The 22,059-nt window shown below is 44.4% G+C and overlaps 1 protein-coding gene across 9 annotated transcripts in view; it reads left to right on the top strand.

Moving 5' to 3' along the window:
• The window catches only part of AOPEP (aminopeptidase O (putative)), a 385,199-nt gene that overhangs the window by 260,166 nt on the left and 102,974 nt on the right, over positions 1-22,059 (top strand). For 8 of the 9 annotated variants that reach the window (XR_010749226.1, XR_010749227.1, XR_010749229.1 and 5 more), the window contains 2 exons: positions 8,166-8,209; positions 19,845-19,905. Coding sequence is in view for 4 of the 9 variants with exons in the window: in XM_066368340.1 (XP_066224437.1) it covers positions 8,166-8,209; positions 19,845-19,905 (105 nt within the window). In the remaining 5 variants the exon portion in view is untranslated. The remainder of the gene's footprint in view (positions 1-8,165; positions 8,210-19,844; positions 19,906-22,059) is intronic. The other variant, XR_010749230.1, reaches the window with a different exon arrangement.

Raw genomic sequence — 22,059 nt, 5'->3', positions numbered from 1 at the left:
GGGGTCTCGAACCTGGGTCCTCCACATCCCAGTCCAACACTCTATCCACTGCACGGTTCTTTAGCACCTGAGGTGGAGGCCATGGAGCCATCCTCAGCACTCGGGGCCAACTTGCTCCAATCAAGTCAGACTGCAGGAGGGGAGGAGAAGAGAGAGAGAGAGAGAAGCGAGAGGAAGAGGGATAGAGAAACAGATGGGCGCTTCTCCTGTGTGCCCTGGCCAGAATCGAACCTGAGACTTCCACACACTGGGTCGATGCTCTACCACTGAGCCAACCAGCCAGGGCAACACATATTTAATTTTTTTGTTTGTTTGTTTGTTTTTAAATCTCTAACTCTATTTTTATTTTATTTTTAATTTATTGATTTTTAAAGAGAGGAGAGAGACAGAAGAGAGAAAGAGATGGGGAAAGCAGGAAGCAGTAGTAGTTGTTTGCCGCATGTGCCTTGACATGGGAAAATCCAGGGTTTCGAACCGGTGACCTCAGTGTTCCAGGTCAACGCTTTATCCACTGCGCCACCACAGGTCAGGCCATATTTAGTTTTTTAAAAATTCTAGCAATACAGAAAAGTACAAAGAAGAATATAAAATGTCATTCAAAACCTCACCACACATAAAGACCTAAAATTCATACTAAGTAAACTCATTCCAAAAATTGCACTCTGTATTTCTCTCTCTCCATGTGTCATATATGATATATTGCAGGGATCTGTGTCTCTATGTGTATGTAGTGTATATGTGTGTATACAATTATGTATAGATATAAAGATATATTTAGAAATGATTTTTTAAAAAATAAGATATTTTATGTGCTTTGAAATGAAATGTTTTAAATTTTATTTTACTTAAATTTAAAAAAATGAAAAAGAAAGTACAATGAATATAAAGGGCTTTTATGAACTTCATATAAATGTAAGAGAGGTTGTTTCCTAAAAGATTCTTTTGTGGTTAAAAAACAATTACACAACAATCTTTAGAGGTTGAAATTGTTATTTCTTTTTCTCTTTAGCGATGTATTTTATTTTTTGGAAGCCTCAGTTTATTCACTTTTGTAAAAGATGAGGAAACTAGTAATTATGTACTTTTACTACTTTTACTCCAATTCTAAATATTTCTTAATTAATATATTTGCATTGTTAAGATTCATATTAATTATAGTATGTACTGTAGCCTTGATTTTCATAGTTGTTCATAATCTTAGCTCTGTATTTAACGGATTTCAGTATTCACTACCAGTCATTTAACCATACTTCTATATTCACACATGCTGTATTTAATTTAACTTTTTGTTGACTGAATTTTTTTTATCAGATTGATATTCAACTTGCAGAATCACTAGTTCTGTGATGTCTGAGTTCTTATGTGCTTGAGAATATTTGCTTGTTACCTTTACATTTGAATTATAAACTGGCTGGGTATAATATTCTTGGGTTGCATTTAATTTTCTCAGAACTTTGTGGCTATTGCTCAACTGCCTTCTGGTATTAAATACTGCTCTTGAAGCTTTTGAAGTCAGACTACTTTTCCTTCTTTATAACACTCAGATAACAGAAGAGTTCTTAATTTATCTTTGACATTTAATGTCAGATAAAAATATTTCATCAGAAAATGACTTGATGTCCATCAGTCTGTATCAATTTATTTTTCATTCTTTCAGGGAAATTGTCTTAATTGTATCTTTGAAAACTTTCTCTTTTTTTTTCTTACAGTTGACCAGTTATCCTTATGTCATATCATCTTTGTCCTTCATACTTATTTTCTAATCGCTGTTGTCCTTTTGTTTTTCATAGCATAGTTTAGCTCAAGCAGAACTATTACTTTTATTATTTATGTTATTATATAGTACATTCCCGAGTTACCAACATCCAACTTATGTACAAGTCATACTTACAAATGGATTGCCACAAGTACTGTTGGTAATCAACTACAGGTGGATATCAGTGAACATGATATCATAGAGTTACCCGACTCCCATGGCAAAGAACTGACCAATGAAGACCTTATAGAACTAGAGCAGCAGATGATAGTGTTTAGGGAAGAAAACAGAGACCTGCAAACTCCAGAACTCTGAAATAATTTACTACAAAAGAGTTAGCTGATGCTTTTCTTCTCATCGAAGCAGGAATAGCAAAGTTACAGGAAAAGACCCTGACACAGAGAAGTTCACCAAAGTTTACCGTGCAGTTACCGAAGGCCTGAGATGCTACAGGGCCAGTTATGATGAGAAAAATAAAAACTCTGTACAAACCGCCCTCCATGCCTACTTCAAGATACTGAGACTCTAGCAGCAGAATCAAACCCTGACTCTCTAACACCAGTCCCACCCTCTCCAACAATTCCATCGTCTTCTGCATCATCCAAGATTAAGGTTGTATGTGAAAATGTTTAAGTATTTACATACACAGAGAGGTAAAATGAATACTGTTAAGACAAACACTTGTCTAAGTTGCATTTAATAGGTAAATGTACTTGTACTAATTTACATACACATTCAACTTAAGAACAAACCTACAGAACCTATCTTGTTCATAACCCAGGGATGGCCTGTATACCATTATTATTGTGGGGGTTTTTTTCTTTAACATGTGTTTTTTTCTTTGCTGTTTTTATTTTATTAATGCTCCAGCACTGGCATTATTTTTGTCCTTAATTTATTTCCTTTGCTTTGAAATCTCTCTTTTCATCTCATTTTATTGTTTTGTGATCTTGTCTTTGTGCTTTTATTTCACTGAATTTATGTTCTTATTACGATCTTGTGATTATTTTGTAGTTAATGGATTCATGGAGAATTTTCTTCTGTTCCTGTTTTATTCAAGATTGGGTTCTTTGTCTTTATGTTATGCTTTTTATCTCTGTCCTTTTTATTTCTGCCATACTTCTTGCTCATTCTCAGCATCAGTAGCACTATTTTGACCTTTCATTTATTCTCATATGTATTGGGATATTATCCTTGATTTCTCTCCCAACTCTTTTTAGGCATGTTTTTTCCTCTCTGTGCTGCAGTTTGAAGCTTGGACATTATGTGTGGAGGGGCAGAGGAGAAGAGCTCCACAGAGCTGTATGCAGCCTTTGTTATGAGAACTTGGCTCGTCTAACTCTTGAAATTTTGGTAAATGTCCCCGGCCAAGATTCTCTTTACCTAATTTGGGTGTAGCTTTTCCCCACAGCAGCTAGTCCCTCAGTTGACACTGTTCCACTAATTCAGCGTGGCGCTCCAAAACCTGTACAGTTCATCAGCGTCGGCCTCAGTTGTTTATTTCCCAGGTAGCATTACTCACCTTCCTTCAGCAAACATTGCCACTCCCAGTCAAAAAGAAAAAAAAAGAAAAAGGGGAAGGATAAAGATATTACTGTTTCTATCCAACTGTGTGGGTATATGTGAGAATTTTCAGGCTTGGACAATTCACCAGCCTAACTACTGCTGAACACTAGGTGGGAGGTCGTAGAGAAGGCGGGCTGGAAGCCATGTTGCCATCTTATATTTCTTTCCATGTCTCTTTGACGCTTATGCCACCAGATGTTCTTTCCTTGTGTGAATGCCGCTGGTGGAGTTTTTTCTGATTGTTTAAATGAATTGTTTTTGTTTATATTGCTACGTAATTTTATTTATAATATTTATAATATTAATAATACTGATGAGGAAAGCTATGATCCAGTTTCTTTACTCAGAAGTTCCTCAATTTCTTCTTTTTCCAATTTACTTCCTAATTTTTCAGCTTCTGAACAGCCCACCTGTCCAGCATTTCAGTATTATCATCTTTCCAGCCTCAATTAGATCTGCCTTCTTAAGCTTGACCGTGACTTCTTCCTGCCCGTTTCCTTTCTTCTCAGTTCCTGCCCCGCCTGCACTGTCCTTCAGTGTTTTCATTGCTTGTTTTGCCGCTCCTACATTCCTTCCCCATGACCGTGGTAATTATTCATAAAACATCTGACAGAAATCACTAATCCTGCATAATTATCAAGCCAATGCCAATTTATCCAGCAGAATCTACATGCACCTGCTTTTTATTGAATATTTTCACCAGGACTAAAAAGTGATTACCAAATTAGCCATATGCCAAAATCAGTGTAGTTTTCTTTTTAATCATAATGCTTAATTTAGTGTTGTTAGATATTAATCAAAATAAGCTGTCTGGGACTGACTGAAATTTTTTAAAGAATGCATTTTTTGCCTGGGGTATAGGCTTGTGACAGTTGCCAGGGATCTAGATAAGATTTCATCTCAGCCCACTGTCAAAACAGCAGGGTTTTTGTTGTCGTTCATTTTTTTTTCAGGCATACCGTAGAGGTGACTTTGTTGCTAGCTGACTATATCTATGATCCTAGGTCAGTGGCAGTGTTCTAAATCCTATCCGTGACCCTAGAATCAGCTTGAACGAAAGCCCTGCTTGTCTAATTACCATTTGTAAGTTCCTTTTTTTTTTTTTTAAATGCCAATATGCTGAAGGGAAGAGTGAAGATGAATGAAAGGTTTGAAAGAGGTAGTGAGGGAAGGAATAATCATAGGAGACATCTTTTTTATTTGTTTTTTTAATGTCATTCTGTTACAGAGAGTGGGGAAAAGCACCTGTGATGAGACCACTGCAGGGTGTATGCCAGTTTACAAAAAAAAGAAAGAAAGAAAGAAAAAAACCAGGAAAACTAGCATTTTATGGTTAAAGATTATGTCTATGAAAGGAGTAAGAAGGGCCAGCTGGGCTGACCCACTGATAGATGGTACAGTGAGTGCCTGGAGGCAGCCACGTGTCATCTTGGATTGGGTGGGTCCCAAGACAGAAGAGCACCTAGCACTGTAGACAAGCATTCACTTAGCCAAGGGGTCCCCAAACTATGGCCCACGGGCCGCATGCGGCCCCCTGAGGCCATTTATCTGGCCGGCTACACTTCCGGAAGGGGCACCTCTTTCATTGGTGGTCAGTGAGAGGAGCATGGTTTCTTGGGGACCTAATTTACTTTTCCTGTTTTCACTAAAATCTCTGGAACATTGTGCTCTGCAGTCCTATAAAGAAAGAAAGATCCAACTGTAACTGGAAAACGCAAAAGGACAGAATTAAGGATAACTCTGCTTTTCCTGTTTCTCATACAATTAAGTTCTCTCCCTTGCCTTTGAGTTAATGTAATTCCCCCCCCCCCCAATATAACTGAGCATAAATTACTGGACAAATATGGGATAAGTTGATACGGGCTCTACAGAGATAATATACTTGGATTTTTAAGGAGTACTAATACTGCCATTCAGCCAATTAAATACCTGTAAAGTTATCTGTTAACAAGTCAGTTGTGATAAATTAATTTCTAATTCAACATATTTATAATAATTATTATTTTTTTTCAGTTTTCTGAAGCTGGAAACAGGGAGAGACAGTCAGACAGACTCCCGCATGCGCCCGACCGGGATCCACCCGGCACGCCCACCATGGGGCAACGCTCTGCCCACCAGGGGGCGATGCTCTGCCCCTCCGGGGCGTCGCCATGTTGCGACCAGAGCCACTCTAGCGCCTGAGGCAGAGGCCACAGAACCATCCCCAGCGCCCGGGCCATCTTTGCTCCAATGGAGCCTTGGCTGCGGGAGGGGAAGAGAGAGACAGAGAGGAAGGCGCGGCGGAGGGGTGGAGAAGCAAATGGGCGCTTCTCCTGTGTGCCCTGGCCGGGAATCGGACCCGGGTCCTCCGCACGCTAGGCTGACGCTCTACCGCTGAGCCAACCGGCCAGGGCCTATTTATAATTATTAAAATAAAAATATAATGACTTTAAAAACCTCAAGCAAAGCCACCGGCCAGGGCCTATTTATAATTATTAAAATAAAAATATAATGACTTTAAAAACTTCAAGCAAAGCCACCGGCCAGGGCCTATTTATAATTATTAAAATAAAAAAATAATTACTTTAAAAACCTCAAGCAAAGCCCTGGCCGGTTGGCTCAGCAGTAGAGCGTCGGCCTAGCGTGCGGAAGACCCGGGTTCGATTCCTGGCCAGGGCACACAGGAGACGCGCCCATTTGCTTCTCCACCCCTCCGCTGCGCCTTCCTCTCTGTCTCTCTCTTCCCCTCCCGCAGCCAAGGCTCCATTGGAGCAAAGATGGCCCGGGCGCTGGGGATGGCTCTTTGGCCTCTGCCCCAGGCGCTAGAGTGGCTCTGGTCGCAGCAGAGCGACGCCCCGGAGGCGGGCAGAGCATCGCCCCCTGGTGGGCAGAGCGTTGCCCCTGGTGGGCGTGCCGGGTGGATCCCGGTCGGGCGCATGCGGGAGTCTGTCTGTCTGTCTCTCCCCGTTTCCAGCTTCAGAAAAATGCAAAAAAAAAAAAAAAACCTCAAGCAAAAATAATTCTTTACATTCTAAATATTGCTCCTCTTTTCCCTGGTATTTTTCTCCATATATTGTATCACTGCAGGTACAAGGGAGGACTTCAGGTATGAGGCATAATTCTCTCTGGGGTGTCTCCTTCCATTTTGATTGCGTGGTACATGCTTTTAATATTAATTGGTATTCTTTGTACCATTTATTTTGGGTGAGGCAAACTCTTAGAAGGAGAACAGGGGTTGCAGGAAATAAATTTTTCATTCCTGCCCTTCGTAGGAAGACTTTGCCTCTGGAAGAAAAGACCTAGGCACCTGTAAACTAATAAAAAGGACGAGCTGGCTTCACCAGTGCAGTGATGGCTATGCCTTGTGCGATGATAGAAAAAGAGCACCTTGTCACACAAATTGTTTGCAGATTTCCACTCCTCTGATTCCATCTGTTTGTAATCCAAAGGCCTGAGATGCTGCTTCCCTCTCGCACTGTGGGTGGATCACCTCGGAGCCCTGCACCCCTGGGTGGGTAGGCGTGGCTCTGGGTGGAGGCGGGGCTTCCGTCTGGAGGGACTCTCCTTTGGCTGTGTCCTAGTTGGTCATCAGCGCTTACACACATGCACTTTCTTGAAAGGACCTGTTTTAAAAAAGATTTCCAGTTTACTAAAAGAAAAACTACATGTGTAGATCCCAAAAAGTTTAAACATTGTTGTTTGTTTCATATTCTGTATTTTTCCAAAATGTATCTTATCAACTCTACAGACGATGACAGAGGTTTAACGCTAATATTTCAAATAAAAATGTACAACACCCAGTTAAATTTTAATTTCAGATAAGCAAGAAGTACTTTTCTTCGTGTAAGTATGACCCAGTTTAACTGGGTATTCCATGTTTTATCTGACTAACCTAGTTGAGACTAAATCAGGATTCCAGAATCAAATGCACTGATAAGATTGGTCACAATATTCAAGGTGCATTAAATATAGGTGTGATTTTGAATATTTGTATGTGATTTTTTTTTAGGTACTCTGGTAGTGTGGTTATGTTTTTAAATAGTCCTTGTCTTTTAGAGATGGCTACTGAAACACTGGTTGATGAAATTGTATGATGTTTGGGGTTCACTTCTATATCACACATGAGGCAGATAAGTGGATGGGATGGATTGGCCGTGGTTGATGGGAGTGTGTGAAGGTTAATCGTACTCTTTTGTCTGCTTTTGAATGTGTTTGAAATTTTCCACAATAAAGGAAACAATGAGTGTGTGTAAGTCATGATTTTTAGGTTAAAAAAATCTATTATTGAAACATCCTAAATGTCAAAGAATTGAGGACTTTGCACAGTAGCAGTAGGAGAGGCTACAGATGGAGGCAGGGAACCGTGAACCATTTTTGGCATTGTGGTGTCTTTGTTCTTCCACTAGGGCATTATTAATCGTGTTGCTTTCTGTCTCTATCTGTCTGTGGAGCAATGCAAAAATGTTGCAAGTGAGTCTCCAGCCTCAGGTTGAGGTTGTTCAGTACCTAGTAGGATGTGGAGGGAAAGCTCATGAGAAGGAGAACCTGGTTAAGTAGAGAGGGGCAGTGCTTTATACTGTGGCCAGCCATATAGTCAAAACACAAAATAAAATAAACTGTTGGTTTTGGTCAAAATAGCAAACATTATACTTTTCAATTTGTGTGTGGTTTTACCAAAACAAATCTCTTTGACTGGCTGGGTTGAAGCCCTGGTAGATTAATATTGAGTCTGGAGTGGAGTAGCGCAGCAGAGGTCGAGCTTCTCGCAGGCGAGCTGTCAGCAGCTGGGACTCGGTCTCTGGCACAGCCCCTGCCAGGTATGTCCTGATGGGCATCTTAATGGTTTGCTTTTTTCTTATTCCAGGATTTCCTTCAAATGCTGTTGGAGAACATCCCAGAAGAAAAAAGGTAAGGACCAATCTAGGAATCAAGAGCCCAGTTTTGCTTTTAATGATAAAAATAACCCTGCCATTGTTTGACTTTTTTTTTTCTCTGAAGTGAGAAGCAGGGAAGTAGAGAGACAGACTCCTGCATGCATGCGACTGGGATCCACTGAGCATGCCCACAAAGGGGTGATGCTCTGCCTATCTGGGGCTGTTTCTCCGTTGCAACTGTAGCCATTCTAGCGTCTGAGGTGGAGGCCATGGAGCCATCCCCAGCGCCCGGGCCAACTTTGCTCCAATTGAGCCTTGGCTGCAGGAGGGGAAAAGAGAGAGAGAAAGGAGAGGGGGAAGGGTGGAGAAGCAGATGGGTGCTTCTTCCCTGTGCTCTGGCTGGGAATCAAACCCGGGACATCCACACATGGGGCCGACGCTCTACCGCTAAGCCAACTGGCCAGGGCTATTTGGCTTATTAAAGCAAGAAAGTTCAATGTTCCTCTCTTAATAGAGGCAGGGACCAAGCCTAGCCAGCAGAAGCCCTAAGAGGATCAACCAAACTTAGAAATGGGCCTGTGTGGATATTGGGAGTGACTGGACACAGCAGGGAGCCCCAGAGTCAGGAGCCCCCAAAGTGGTATATGTGGCAAGCCAGGACACTGTGGCTTCAGCTGCTGTGGAAAAGAATGGAAGAGAAGGAAGTTCTAAACGTTAGGGAGACTATAGTTAACATGACAATATGAGGAGATGCTGTGTAATCGAAGGTGAAAATGTTGCTGGTAGTAAGAGCCTAGGATTTGAAGTCAAGCTTATCAAAGTTCTAGGGCCAGCTCTGCCCCTTCACGTGTACAGCATTCAGAGCAGGTCACCTCATCCTTCCAAATTCCAGTTTTCTGCTCTCTTTGGCAGCATTTCACAGAGGGCTAAAAGGGATAACACAGATGAAAGGTAGGTGCTCAAATACTGACTGATACTGTTATAGCAATAATCAGCTTCTGTGCATCAGGTCCGTATTCATATCTCCATACAAGAGGTCATTTGATCCTCATTACAGCTTTCCTCCATCTCCTTTTTCTCTGTCTTCACCATCATCGTCATCATGGTTATTATAAGCCAACACTTCTTGGGAGGTTACTACAGCACTTTCTGGTGCATTGTGTTTTTGTCCCTGTTTCTTACCCGTCACTTTGTGGCATGGGCTCGCTCTGGAAAGGGAGGCGGCCCTCTGCTTGGAGATATGCAGTTCTTGTCTGGCCAACCACCTCCGGGGACTCCTGGGGGAGGTTTAACACCTACATCAAAGTTTGCTCTCAATTCATTCCAACACTTTCTTTCTAATTTCCTACCCTAACTTAGGCACTAAAGGTGAACATCCTGAAATATAATTTCTAACAGCAACATTGGTATTCAAACATTAAAGGGAGCATCTTGAAAAATTAAACATTTCTTTCAAGAAGAGCCAACATTACTCTCCTTTCTGACCCACAGTTTTAGCCATGCTTTTATGCTCAGAGCAGGTTTCCAGATGTGGAAAAATGAATTCTTTCACACAGACATTAACTGAGATTCACACAAGGCCAGACACCACCCTATCGATGAGCCTGTTGTATAGGCAGCCTAATCCATGGGTCTGAAGTGTAGAGTTTCAGGGTTTATGCTACCAGGAGAGGACATAAAATTCGGGGGAGCATCCAGGGGCTATGAGGACGGGGAGATTTTTTTTCTTATATCTTCCACCTTCTACCTCCAATTCTTCTTCAGTTAGAATTGCTATTGTTAGGCTCTTTTTATTTTTTTAGTCAGGTGGGAACACAGGCACATAAAGAAAATTAGTACATCATACAGAATTAACATGGTCATATTATTGTTAAATTCCTTAGTTTCTTCCTCTTTCTGTTTATGCCTTTGATGCTGAAGGAAGTCTCATCCAGGGAGACTCATGGGACTGTGGTCAAGATAGTTAGCTTTCTCAGAGGCTGCTTGGAGGAAGTGTGGCTTGTTTTGAAAAGTCTCAATGTTTCACATTTACAATAAGGGTTTTCTTCATGTAAAAATTATATCAGATGTGGTCGTTATTCTTAAGGTCAAAAACAATAGCTTTTACCTGCAAGATATTTTTTCCCTTTTTCTTTCGTACTTGCCCTGGAATAACTTTTCAGGTCCTCTGAATGGAGTGCTCTCCTTCATAACTAATGCAGGAAAAAAAGAGAAAAAAAACAATAGAAATGGTGTATTACCTCCTGTTACCAAAGTTTATTTCTGAGTAATAACTATACATTCTTTCAGAAGAACTTCATAGGGTGTAATGTAGTAATTTTCAGGGAAACAACAAGTACATTTTTAGTTTGGGAAGTCTTCTCTCTTTTTATCCTCTTCCTGAGAAGGTTATGAGTTCATTTGGATGCCCCTGAACCCTCTTGTTCTGGGAGTCCTGGATTTTATCATTGTGACTATTTGTTGGGGTAACACCTGTGGGCCCACAAAGAGACTTTTGTCATGATTGTGGCAGTTAAGAGCAACAACTTTGTTTAATGGTGGCCACCAGCCACCAACCTTCTTACCCCTTTGAGAGGATACCTCTCCCAGTGAGGATCATGTTTTGGCTAGTGGGTTTAAGCTTCTTTTAAAATTTCTTTTTAAAAGTGAAGTCAGTTTCTTTCCTACAGTGAATCTTATTTCAGCAAGTGTACTGGACTACTTTTTGAAACTCAAACATTTTTTTTCCTGCTGACTAATCTCAGAATCTAATCCAGCTATTGAAACAGACTGTGTACCCTTTTACCTAGGCAGCATATTGTACCAATTTTACCCAGGCCTCCAAAGGCCCCACACCTATCCCTGGAGCCTCTAATCTTTGGGCCTGCTGCAAAATGACCCTTGGGCACATCTGTTTGGCACGTGAGACATTCTGAGCAGGGCAAGGTTTTTTCAGAGTAGACCAGCCAGCCAGTGTTCGGGGGCTGGCACCCTCTGTCACACTGCGTTTGCATTGTTCTCTTGCTTTGATTCATTTAACATTCTCTGTTGAGCGCCTCCTATGCCAGGCTTTCAGCTGGACACTAGGGGACAGAAAGGAATACATTCCATGCCCAGCCCCAGGGAGCTCCTAGCTGACTGCTGACAATACACGGGAAGCCAATCACTATGATTCAGAGTAGGGAGAGCTCTGGGGAGTGTCTCAGCCTGGGGCACAGGAGAGAGTTCTTATCAGTCCTCACCAACCTGTGGGCCAAGAAGTAGCACTGAAGGTTGTAAGTAGGGGAGGGCCATCCTCAGATTGGAAATGTTGTCTGGGTGTGTGTGTGTGTGTGTGTGTGGGAGATATAGGTGGGGGTAGGGAGAACTAGAAGGCAGGAGACCAACTAGAAACCAGTACAACAGTTCACTTAAGAGATCTGGAGCGGAACCAGGGCAGGCGTGGTGGTGGGGCAGTGGGGTTTGGGACTAACAAGCAATTGGAGAGATTCCAGAGGTGAGCCTTGGGTGATGGGTTGTGAACTTTGAATGGCAGAGTCCGACATGAGCCTGCCCTTTCCTCCTTGGCCACCCACTCCATTGCGCTGATGTCTTGCTGGAAAATCTGGGCCCTGTTTCGTCCGGGAGTTGGTGTGGCGCAGAGGGATGTTTGAGAGTGGAAGCAGGGAGATGACAAGCTGTGTTTTAGACATTGTCAGTGAGAAGTCTCTGTTTAAATGCTGACGTTTAAGAGACTAAGGGAAGGGAAAGCTGGAAGTGCCTAGGAGGAAATCCAGACAAATCCTGGGACTGCCTTCTGTGGCGAAGAGCACCCTGGCGAGTCCATTGTCCAGTGTACCCTGCCCCCGATACGCCAGCAGTATTGACAGCTACCAGTTCTTCCTTTGCTCGTCAATGACTGTGTTTGTGTGTGCATGTTCATGTGTGGTTTTAATTCAGTACTTTTCCTCCCCCATGGAGGTAGGGAGTACTTGTTTTATAAATGTTAAGTCAGCAGCCTTCATTATCTACCCAAGCACAAATGGCTTGTTTTGATCAAGAAAATAAATAAGCATGTGTAAAACTTTGAGATGTACACGACTTGTATCCACATGTAAAGAGTACATTCAAAATTTAGAACCAATACAGAAGGTAGTTTTGTTCCAGAACAAGAGCATGTTCTGCTTCAGACCCGAGACTGAAGTCCCCAAAGCCCTCCTCCGTCTAGCTCCCGCACTCCCAGCAGTCGTTCCATCTGTCCCTTTGATCACATGGAAGTTGCTGGGCCCTGTGCTTTCCTTCAGGGATGTGGGTAGAGCATGATCTTTAGACTGTCAAGAGGCTGAAGAAGAGAGTAAGGAATGATTAAGACATTTCTCCCGATCAGCAAGTTGGTAGGCACAAGGAGCAGATGTGACTGACACCCTGCTCTCCATCCTCATCACCCCGCCTTCAGATAGCAACTGGATGAGCCTATGGCACATGCAGTGCCATTTTCACATGAGCCAAGGTCTGTGCACTTTAACATCACAGAGAGAAGAATAGTTGCTCATTTTGTGGCTTCTCACCAGCTTATGCCAGAGTGTCTAGCATATTCTCTCCTCTGCTACAGTAAACTACACACGACCACATTGATAGCTCACAAGGACTAGTGATGGCCCTCTGAAATGCAGTTGGCTTCCAGGATGTAGGAGCCCAGCAAAGGGACCTCTGCAGCCAGAGGGTGGACTTCAGTCAGGATGCCGTGGTGCCCCCTCCCAGGCACAGATATGGAGGGCGTGCAGCCGAGGTGGTCTGTGTGCTTTTATATATATGTAGAAAATCAATTTTCATAGTGATCGGATGTACAGAAGAATAATTCCTGTAAGTCCTGGGTTCCAGTGAAGTGGAGATGTTTCTGCTTGTCTGTTGTGATGATTCAAGACACATGCTCTTGGGGGAAACACTCACACTCACCTTTGGCTTGGACTCTGAGTGTCCTGATTTGAAAAGTCAGCTTTCAGCTTTACCACTGCTGTGTATTCATGTCAAAACTCAAAAATTCACCCACACTGTCATCTCAGTAGTTGGGATCCAAAAGCAAAGACTATGTGCATATTTAATTTCCCCCCCTAAAATATATAGTCCTTTTCTTCCATAAATATTAAGCATTTCCACAGTCTCTCATAATTTACTTGGGAGGTAAGGCCATTTATAGTACCTAAAAAAATTTTTTTAGCAGCTGGAGTTAACACTTTCACCTTCTCAGAGTTTAAGACCTTGTTCCACGTTAGCAGTCTGCAGACGGGCACGGTGCAGCGTGATGTCTGCACCAAAACTGGGAGTCTAGAAACCAGTCTTGTCTTCTGCCCTTTGTCTGGGTTGACGTTAGCCAGTCTCCTCATGCTGCAGTTGCTCCATCTGCTAGAAAGACGCACAACAATTGACACCCACTTCACAAGGATATTACGAGGAATGAAGTCATAATGGTTATAAGATGCTTTGAACCTTTCCAAAGGAGAGGGATCTGAAAACACATGTTCTCTTCCCTCACGGGGGAGTGTCTTTTGCTCCTGGGTGCAGCTGAATGATGAACTCCCCTGCCTTCACATTTGCCCCTCCCAAGGGTTTCCCCATCTTTTCAGAACTCTAACCCAGGGGTAGACAAACAGGGCAACTGCGGCAGGGCCGGGCCACCTTCAGCCAGAGAGATGGGGGCAAGAAGGAGGGGTCTGCGTTGTTTGGAGCAGGCTTATCTGCACTGTACATCCCAGTGCGATGCATCAGCACAGCTACACCTGATCGTAATACTCGTCTTGCACAAATACTGTAAAGTTTAAATGAGATTTTTACCTGTAGTTTAAAAAGCAATAGCTATGCCTTTTTTAAAAAAATAATTTTTATTTTTAAATTTCAGTTGATGTACAATATTAGATCAGTTTCAGGTGTACAACCCAGGGTTTAGACATTTATATAACTTATGAAGTGATCACCTCAATAAATCTAGTACCCTTCTGACACCATGTATAGTTATTACAATATTATTGACTATATTTCCTATGCTGTGCTTTTCATCCCCATGACTCTTGTAACTACCGATTTGTACTTCTAAATCCCTTCACCTTTTTCACCATCCTCTCAACCCCCTGTCATCTGGCAACCATCAAACTGTTCTCTGTGTCTGTGAATCTGTTTCTGTTCTGCTTGTTTGTTATTTTGTGTTTTAGATTCCGCATATAAGTGAAATCATCTGGCATTTGTCTTTCTCTGACTTATTTCTCTCAGCACAACACCCTCTAGGTCCATTCATGTTGTTGCAGATGGCTAGATCTCATTCTTTTTTATGGCTGAACCGTGTTCCATTGTATATGTGCACCACTTCTTCTCTATCCACTCATCTATTGATAGACACTTAGGTTTCTGCCATATCTTGGCTATTGTAAATAATGCTGCAGTAAACATATGGATATACGTCTTTTCAATTTGGGATTTTGGGTTTCTTTGGATAAATACCCAGAAGTGGAATTGCTGGGTCCTTCTTTGTCTCTTGTTACAGCCTTTTTTTAATTCTTAAAAATTAGTCTGTTATAGCCTCTTTTAAATTCTGTTTTGTCGGGTGTAAGTATTCCTACTCCAGTTGTTTTTTTTCCTATTTCAATTTTAATGAAATATATTTTCCATTCCTTTACTTTAAGTCCTTCTATCTGGAGTGAATCTCTTGTAAACAGCATATGTAAGAGTCTTGTTTTGTTATCCACTCAGTAATTATTAATAGATATGTATTTATTGCCATTTTATTATTCATATTCTTCTTAAAGAAGACCCTTTAACATTTTTTGTAATACTGGTTTGGTGGTGATGAACTCCTTTAGTGCTTTCTTGTCTAGGAAGCTCTTACTTAGTTCTAAACAATAGCTTTGCTAGGTAGAGTAGTCTTGGTTGTAGGTCCTTGCTTTTCATTACTTTGAATATTTCATGCTAATCCCTTCTGGCCTGCAAAGTTTCTGTTTAGAAATCAGCTGACAGCCTCTTATGGGAGCTCATTTGTAGGTAACTAACTGCTTTCCTCTTGCTGCTCTTAAGATTCTCTCTTGGTCTTCGACCTTTGCCATCTTTGCCCCTCCAACAGGCCCTGGCCAGTGGCACCCTCCACTTGGATCTCCAGCGTGCCACCTCCATTCAGGCCTCCTCTCATCACCTCTCCTTTGAACACATTCATAGCTTCCTCTTTGGTCCTCCTGCCTCCAGCCTCTTCTCCCTCAGTAATTCTTCTTGACTCCAGTCTGTTCATGCCGTTCTGTAGCCTTGCTTCAGAGCCTCCTTGATGGAGCCAAGCTCAATGGCAGGACTTCAGGGTTCTCATAGGACATCTCATTTTCTTTGTCACCTTACTCTGTGTTCTACCGCACTGACTGTGGCTTTGGGCTCTCCTGCCTCTGCTCTGTTTGCCCTGCCGGTGCTTTCCTTCTATTTCTGCTGGTCCTGCCACACCATTTGGGACAGCACAGCTCTCCTCCACGACAGTGCAAGCCTTGCCTTCTTTAAGAACACTTCCCTAATGGACCTCCTTCTGGCTGTCCCACCTGAAGCAGTTGGACCCTCTTCCACACAAATAGGTCCCACATCTCTCCAGTAGCACAAGCAGCATTCTGACTCCTGTCGTCATATGTCCCTGTCAGACTGCAGAGCCCTGGGCTTTCCCACCTCAGCCTTCCACAGAACCTTTGCCCAGGAGGTATCCACCGAATACCGGCCACACAGAGAAGGCTCTGCCTATTCTCAGTCCTCTGTGAACACTTAGACTTCACTCAGTAAAAACCTTCCGGCACCGATCTCCCTAACCCTTCCCAGGCCACCCCTAAAGCAGTGTCTTCAAACTAAAATTCCCTGGAGGGACTTGACGCACCTGTCCTCTGCGCAGTCCTCCATGGGGATACACACAGCTGTTTGCCATCTTCTATAACATCCCTTGGAGATGGCTGTGAAGTCCCTCCCCCAACATCTCCTCTTCAAGATATCTTATCCCGGTTCCCTTGACCTCCACCGTGGACCCAGTGTGCTTCTTTCTCTGATCATCACCCTGCTCTTTCCTACATGGTTTCTAAATTCCCCATCTTCCCCTCAAGTTGAGAAAGGTTTAAGAATGCCATTTCCCCGGAGTGCCACAGCACAGTAAAGCTCAGGTCAGAGCCAGCCTCTTGCTGCAGATTTCCTGAGTGTCCCTTGAAAGTCAGGTGACCAACGCTTTTGGCCCCAGGGCCCTGGACACAGGAATGTCCCTCTCTGACTAAAAAGGAAGCAGATGAATAGGCTACTTAAAGGGGAGCACCATGATGAGAGGAAGGGAAGAACGCAGACCCGTGCCTCTAAACCAGGCAGACCCATAGACCTGCAGAGGCTGAACAGCTGCTCCAGCCCAGGGGCAGGAACTTGACCCGAGCAAATGACTGGCCCTCCTGGATACCAGACAAGTTGGGATGTTCTGCATTCATTCCAAACAAGAGCAGGCCTTCACTGAACATCTTCTCTTCAGTAGAAATTATTAAATGTATCTTACCTTCCAGCCTCACAGTCTTCACTAGAAAACAACTTCAAGTCTCCCCAGACATTTCTTGAAGTGGTCCCTTTGGCCCACTTACCTCCTCCTGGCAGAGCTGTTGTGCCAGGTAAGGGCATTTCCAATGCCTCTCCCTGCGGGCAACCAAGTAAAGCACGTCCCAGAAAGAATCATGGTCTCCATGTGAGGTGGTCTGGGAGCTGCTTCCTCCTGTCCAGTCACCTTCATGTCTCCCCTCCATGTGTGTGCAGACATACACAAGCCAGTGACCTCACACATGCATGCACACACACGAGCATGCACACACACAGAGGTACATAGGTACACACGTTGTATGCACACACACATAGGCACAGGAGTGCACATGTGCATGCAGTAACAGGAGTATGCACATACAGAGGCACATGAGTGCACCCACATGTCCACAGTCTCACAGCTTACGCAGTGTACTTGGCCATTCACACTGAGATTAATGCTGTTAAATGGCAGCAAAGAAGTGGGGAAAGGCCCAGGGACAGCGGCACCTGCTTTCATATGAGGCATGTCCAGTAGCCCCACTGAGTCTGGGAACCTGGACCAGTAGCCTCTAGAAGTTGTCATCTTTCCCCAGATTCACTATGCTCTCTCCCCTCCCCTGGCCTATCATCCCACTGATGGGCATCATCTTGAAAATGAATCTGGAGCACTTTTCTCGCATTGCCTCTTCTATATATTTTTTCTATTTAGAAAAAAGCCACAGTAACCTCTTTCAGGTGCTTTTGCCGTGGCCAGGCAAGACAGAATGGACCAGTGACATGCTTCTCACCAGGGAAGAAAAGGAAAAGAAAGTTCCAGTCAGCCCCTCCCCTCCTTTCCTTTGCCACTGTGCCCACCTGCAGCACAACCCATGAGGTGGGGCCACTGTGCCTTCAGCACCTTAACAAATGCAGACAGCACCTGTCTTCCCACAACTTTACAGGTGCAAGAGGGAAAGGGGGAGGACTATACCCAGAAAATGTACGTAATATAAAAAGAAAACAGATATACATCTTAAGAACGAGGGACCTGGCCAGATGGCTCAGTTGGTTAGAGCTTAGAACTGAAGCTCAGATGTTGCTGGTTCAATCCCTGGTCGGGGCATATACTGGGACAGATCAACGTTCCTGACTTTCTCTCCCTCTACCTTCCTCTCTCTCTAAAATCAATAAAAATAATTAAAAAAAATAACTTGGGAATATCTTACTGTGAAAGGTGATTATTGTCTTAAAAAGAAATGATTTTTACTGCATTAATAGTGAAATGTGTTTTCATTTATTCAAATAAAAAAATCTATAGAGATCCTCTTTTATGCCAAGACCTGTTTCTTTTTTTATTTTTTTTATTATTTTTTTATTTAGAAATTTAATGGGGTGACATTGATCAATAAGTGTACATAGGTTTTGGCCTGACCAAACAGTGCACAGTGGATCGAGTGTCAGCCTGGGACACTATGGACCCAGGTTGGAAACCCCGAGGTCACCAGCTTGAGCATGGGCTCATCAGCTTGAGTGTAGGCTCATTGGCTTGAGTGTGGGGTCACTGGCTTGAGCAAGGGATCATAAACATGACCCCATGGTTGCTGGCTTGAGCCCAAAGATCGCTGGCTTGAGCAGGGGTCACTGGCTCAGCTAGAGCCCCCCAGTCAAGGCACGTATGAGAAAGCAATCAATGAACAACTCAAGGGCCACAACTACAAGTTGATGCTTCTCATCTCTCTTCCTGTCTCTGTCTCTCACTAAAAAAAAAAAAAAAAAGGACATAGGTTTCAAATAAACATCTCTATGGCATTTGAACTGTTCATTGGATTGTGCATCCATCACTCAAAGTCAAATCATTTTCCGTCACTATATATTTGTCCCTCCTTACTTCCTTCCCCACAGCCCCTCCCCCTGGTAACCACTTCAGCAGTTCAAGACTTGATTCAGTGCTGGGTTTAGGAAGTGAGTAAAACATGCATGGACCCTGGTCTCCAAGAGCTTTGATCCAAGGAGGAGACAGTTAAAAGTCAACTAATCAGCCTTGGCCGGTTTGCTCAGTGGTAGAGTGTCAGCCCGGCATGTGGATGTCCTCGGTTCAATTCCTGGTCAGGGCACACAGGAGAAGTGACCATCTGCTTCTCCACCCTTCCCTCTCCCCCTTCTATCTCTCTCTTTCCCTCTTGCAGCCAAGGCTCCACTGGAGCAAATTTGGCCCAGGTGCTGAAAATGGCACCATGGCCTCCACCTCAGGCGCTAAAATGGTTCCGGTTGCAACAGGGCAACAGCCCCAGATGGGCAGAGCAGCACCCCCTAGTGGGCTTTCCGGGTGGATTCCAGTCATGTGCCTGCGGGAGTCTGTCTCTCTGCCTCCCTGCTTCTCACTTAAGAAAAATACCAAAAAAAAAAAAAAAAAAGTGAACTAGTCAAATCCATGTGACAAATGATGATGTGTGCTGTGGTACAGATAACAGACAGCCTGGGAGGGGCTCACGGAAGGCCTCTGTGGGCAGAGAAACTGGGCACAGGCAGGAGTTATCTAGAACCAAAGGAGGAGTTGCTTTTAACTTCAGGAGCACACCACTGAAAATCCACTGACTAAGAATTCTAATCAGTGGCGCATGAAACCGAAAGGATTTCAGCTTACTCAGGACTAATCAGAACATTTCAAATAAAGCAGAATGTGGTTCAGCTTGAAAGCAGAGGTTGTGGAGGCCTCACATGCACCTGAGGGCCATACCAGGGGGTGTGCACCTGAGCCCCACTGTGCTCCCATAGTGGTCTATTCCTCTTCTGCTTGTCGTGGCTCATTGTCACAAAAAGTCTGAATTTCATTCGGATGCACGAGGACTGTAATGCTCAGGTTTCCTTCTGTCCCGCTCTTAGGAAGTGCTCATGCCAGATGCATCTTATGAACATGCCCAGTCCTTCTTGAATCGGCTCCCAGCCAAAATATTCCCCTTCGTTCAGTGAAGGCACCTGTCCTGGTCGGCCTCGTTTTTTAGATTTCATCCCACTGACTGAACAGAAGTTGTGCTGGGTGTGGCCAGCCCCTCCCCCACTTTGGGCTGGGGCGGCAGTACTCCTCCAGAGAGCAGGTGTTTCTCTGAAATATTGATGCTGTGATGTGTTATCAGTGCTCTGTAACTTTTAACCCTTTTCTTTTTTAAAAAATTTTAAAGGCTTGATTTGTCTGTTGAAAGCATCTTCCAAGACTGGCTTGAGAGTCCCGGACTCCCCCAGGTAAGCTCCAGATCTCTGCTCCGGGGCAGGGTGGAGAGGGGCAGTGGGGAACAGAGGTTTGCCACTCAGTGCGTCAGTCATCTCAGTCATAACAATGCCTTATTTACATATTTATAAATATAAAAGTCATCCTCTTCCTGAGCGGAAGTGGCCCTAAGTCAGGAGAAGGATCGTCCTCCCATCCCTTCTCAGCCTGCCGTTGGCCTTGGCCTCAGCTGACCTGTGTCCAGGCAGACATACGGCTCGCTCCTGAGCTCTGTGTAAATGAGCTCTTGCAGAGCATGCTGTCTATTTTGGGGGTTGTCACCCAGGCCACAGTTCAGTGCCACCAGAGGGTTTGCAGCTGGAACTCCAGCGCTGCTCTTTGGATATAGCAGACAGTGAGCTGGCTGCCAGCGGCTCTCTCTGCCCTCCCCCACCCACGGTCTCTCCGCCATTTCCCTGTGCAGCTGCCTCTTATCCCCCACCCTCGCCAGGTCTGCATCCCTTTCTCAGGCTGCTTTCTCCCCTGAATGGCCATCAAGATTCCTTTCTCACTCTTAGACACTGGGCCATTCCCTACTGTAAGTTTCATTCTCTCCTTCCCTTTCAGCCCCTGGGCAACACTGAGGGACAGATAGTTCCCAGCCAGCTTGATCTCCCTGGGAATCACCTGGCCTAGAGCCTCCTCTCTCCTCCATCTCTGATCCCCCAGGGTCCTGTGCTTCCAGGAGCCTAAAGGGCCGTGGCTGCGCTCACCAGGCCACTGCTGCCCATTGCGAGAGCCTGGGCCCTGGGAAATCCCAGGGTAGCATCCTGGATGGGGCTGGTCAAAGGACCCTGCAGGCCTGGAGCTTTTCTGCCGTGCCACCCCCAGTATGGCTGCATCAGAGTGGCCCCCAGTCTGGAAGTGGCCCCCCGCAGCAGTGAGAAACCACCATGGACCCGGTAGCCCCGCCAGCCTGCTTGATTCTGGTTTCATGGCTGGTTATATGAGCTTCCCCTCGGGAGTGTCTGAATGTCAATGAATGTCTGTGAACCATGAAATTAAGGAACAGGAGGGGCTGTTCTCCATTACCTTTCATCCTTCTCCTCACGTCTTTGTCCTATCCTGCCACACGGGGGGAAATGTCCACCACCAGCCATGAGCTCATTCCTAAGAAGGTTTCATTGCCTTGGGGTCACCTGTTCCAAGTTATTTGTTAGGCCCAATCCTTCTGGCAACAAAGAATAATAATAAAATTCTGAGTCCTAAAATGGTAAAACAAAGCAGGGGTGGGTCAGGCAGCACCTGGTTCAGGGAGGCAAGTGCTTTCAAGTCGTTCATATTAAAATAAGCTCCTGGGATTTCTAAGAAGGTACCTTCTAAACCAGGCTGCTCACTGAGTACAAAAATCTCAGAGAAACAGGTTTAGGTCTGTCTGATCCCAAATAGGCAAGCCTTACCCTTGTAGATGGGGCAGGTAGGGGGAGCATCCCTGAAGCTGCTGCCTAGTGTTGCCAGGCTGGGCTGTTGCAAGGTTCACCGACATTCTTAGTGTGGTCTAGAAGCTGGGAAGAGTTGGGAACTCAGAGGGCAGAATCCCGACTTTCCTGGCTCCAAACAAGCGCGTTGTGTTCAGCTGTTAGCCCCCAGGGAGGAGGACAGAAAAGTCCTTAATCAGTGACCAGAAGCAGGCACACCCCACTGGGGCTGCAGCATGGGGCTGACCCTCTTGCTCTCAGGACCTCCTCATTTCCATGAGAGGCCCAGGCTTTGCCACCAGCAGGAGGCTTTTGCTTTTTATTGAAAGGGGGAGAAGGGTCTGTGGAGGGGAGAGATTTGCCTCTGAGTGGTAGGTTTCTTCCAAAGATCTAGCTGCATTAGTGACTGCTTATTGTGTAGACAAGAATCTCTGCTGTAAACCGACAAAACCTCTCAAAACACAGCCAGGTGCAGTGAGGCCAGCCCAGCTATAAATTGTCTTTAAGACCCAACTGGTATTTCCTTGGGTGTTTAACTCCTCAGTAAAAACAACAGAGTCAGACAGGAAGGGCTCTGATTTAGTGCACATCTTTCCATTGGTGAGTGATCAGACAGTCTCTTTTCATCTCCTTACCCGTGTTCTGCCATTATTTATATGGTTGATGATGATTTACCTGCTTGCGCTCCGTAAGAGTTCCTTCTCGTTTCCA

This window comes from Saccopteryx leptura, chromosome 2 (genome assembly GCF_036850995.1).
Source record: "Saccopteryx leptura isolate mSacLep1 chromosome 2, mSacLep1_pri_phased_curated, whole genome shotgun sequence".
Classification (NCBI taxonomy): domain Eukaryota; kingdom Metazoa; phylum Chordata; class Mammalia; order Chiroptera; family Emballonuridae; genus Saccopteryx; species Saccopteryx leptura.
The sequence above is the reverse complement of the archived record's forward strand: the minus strand, read 5'-3'. Positions and strand labels throughout refer to the sequence as shown.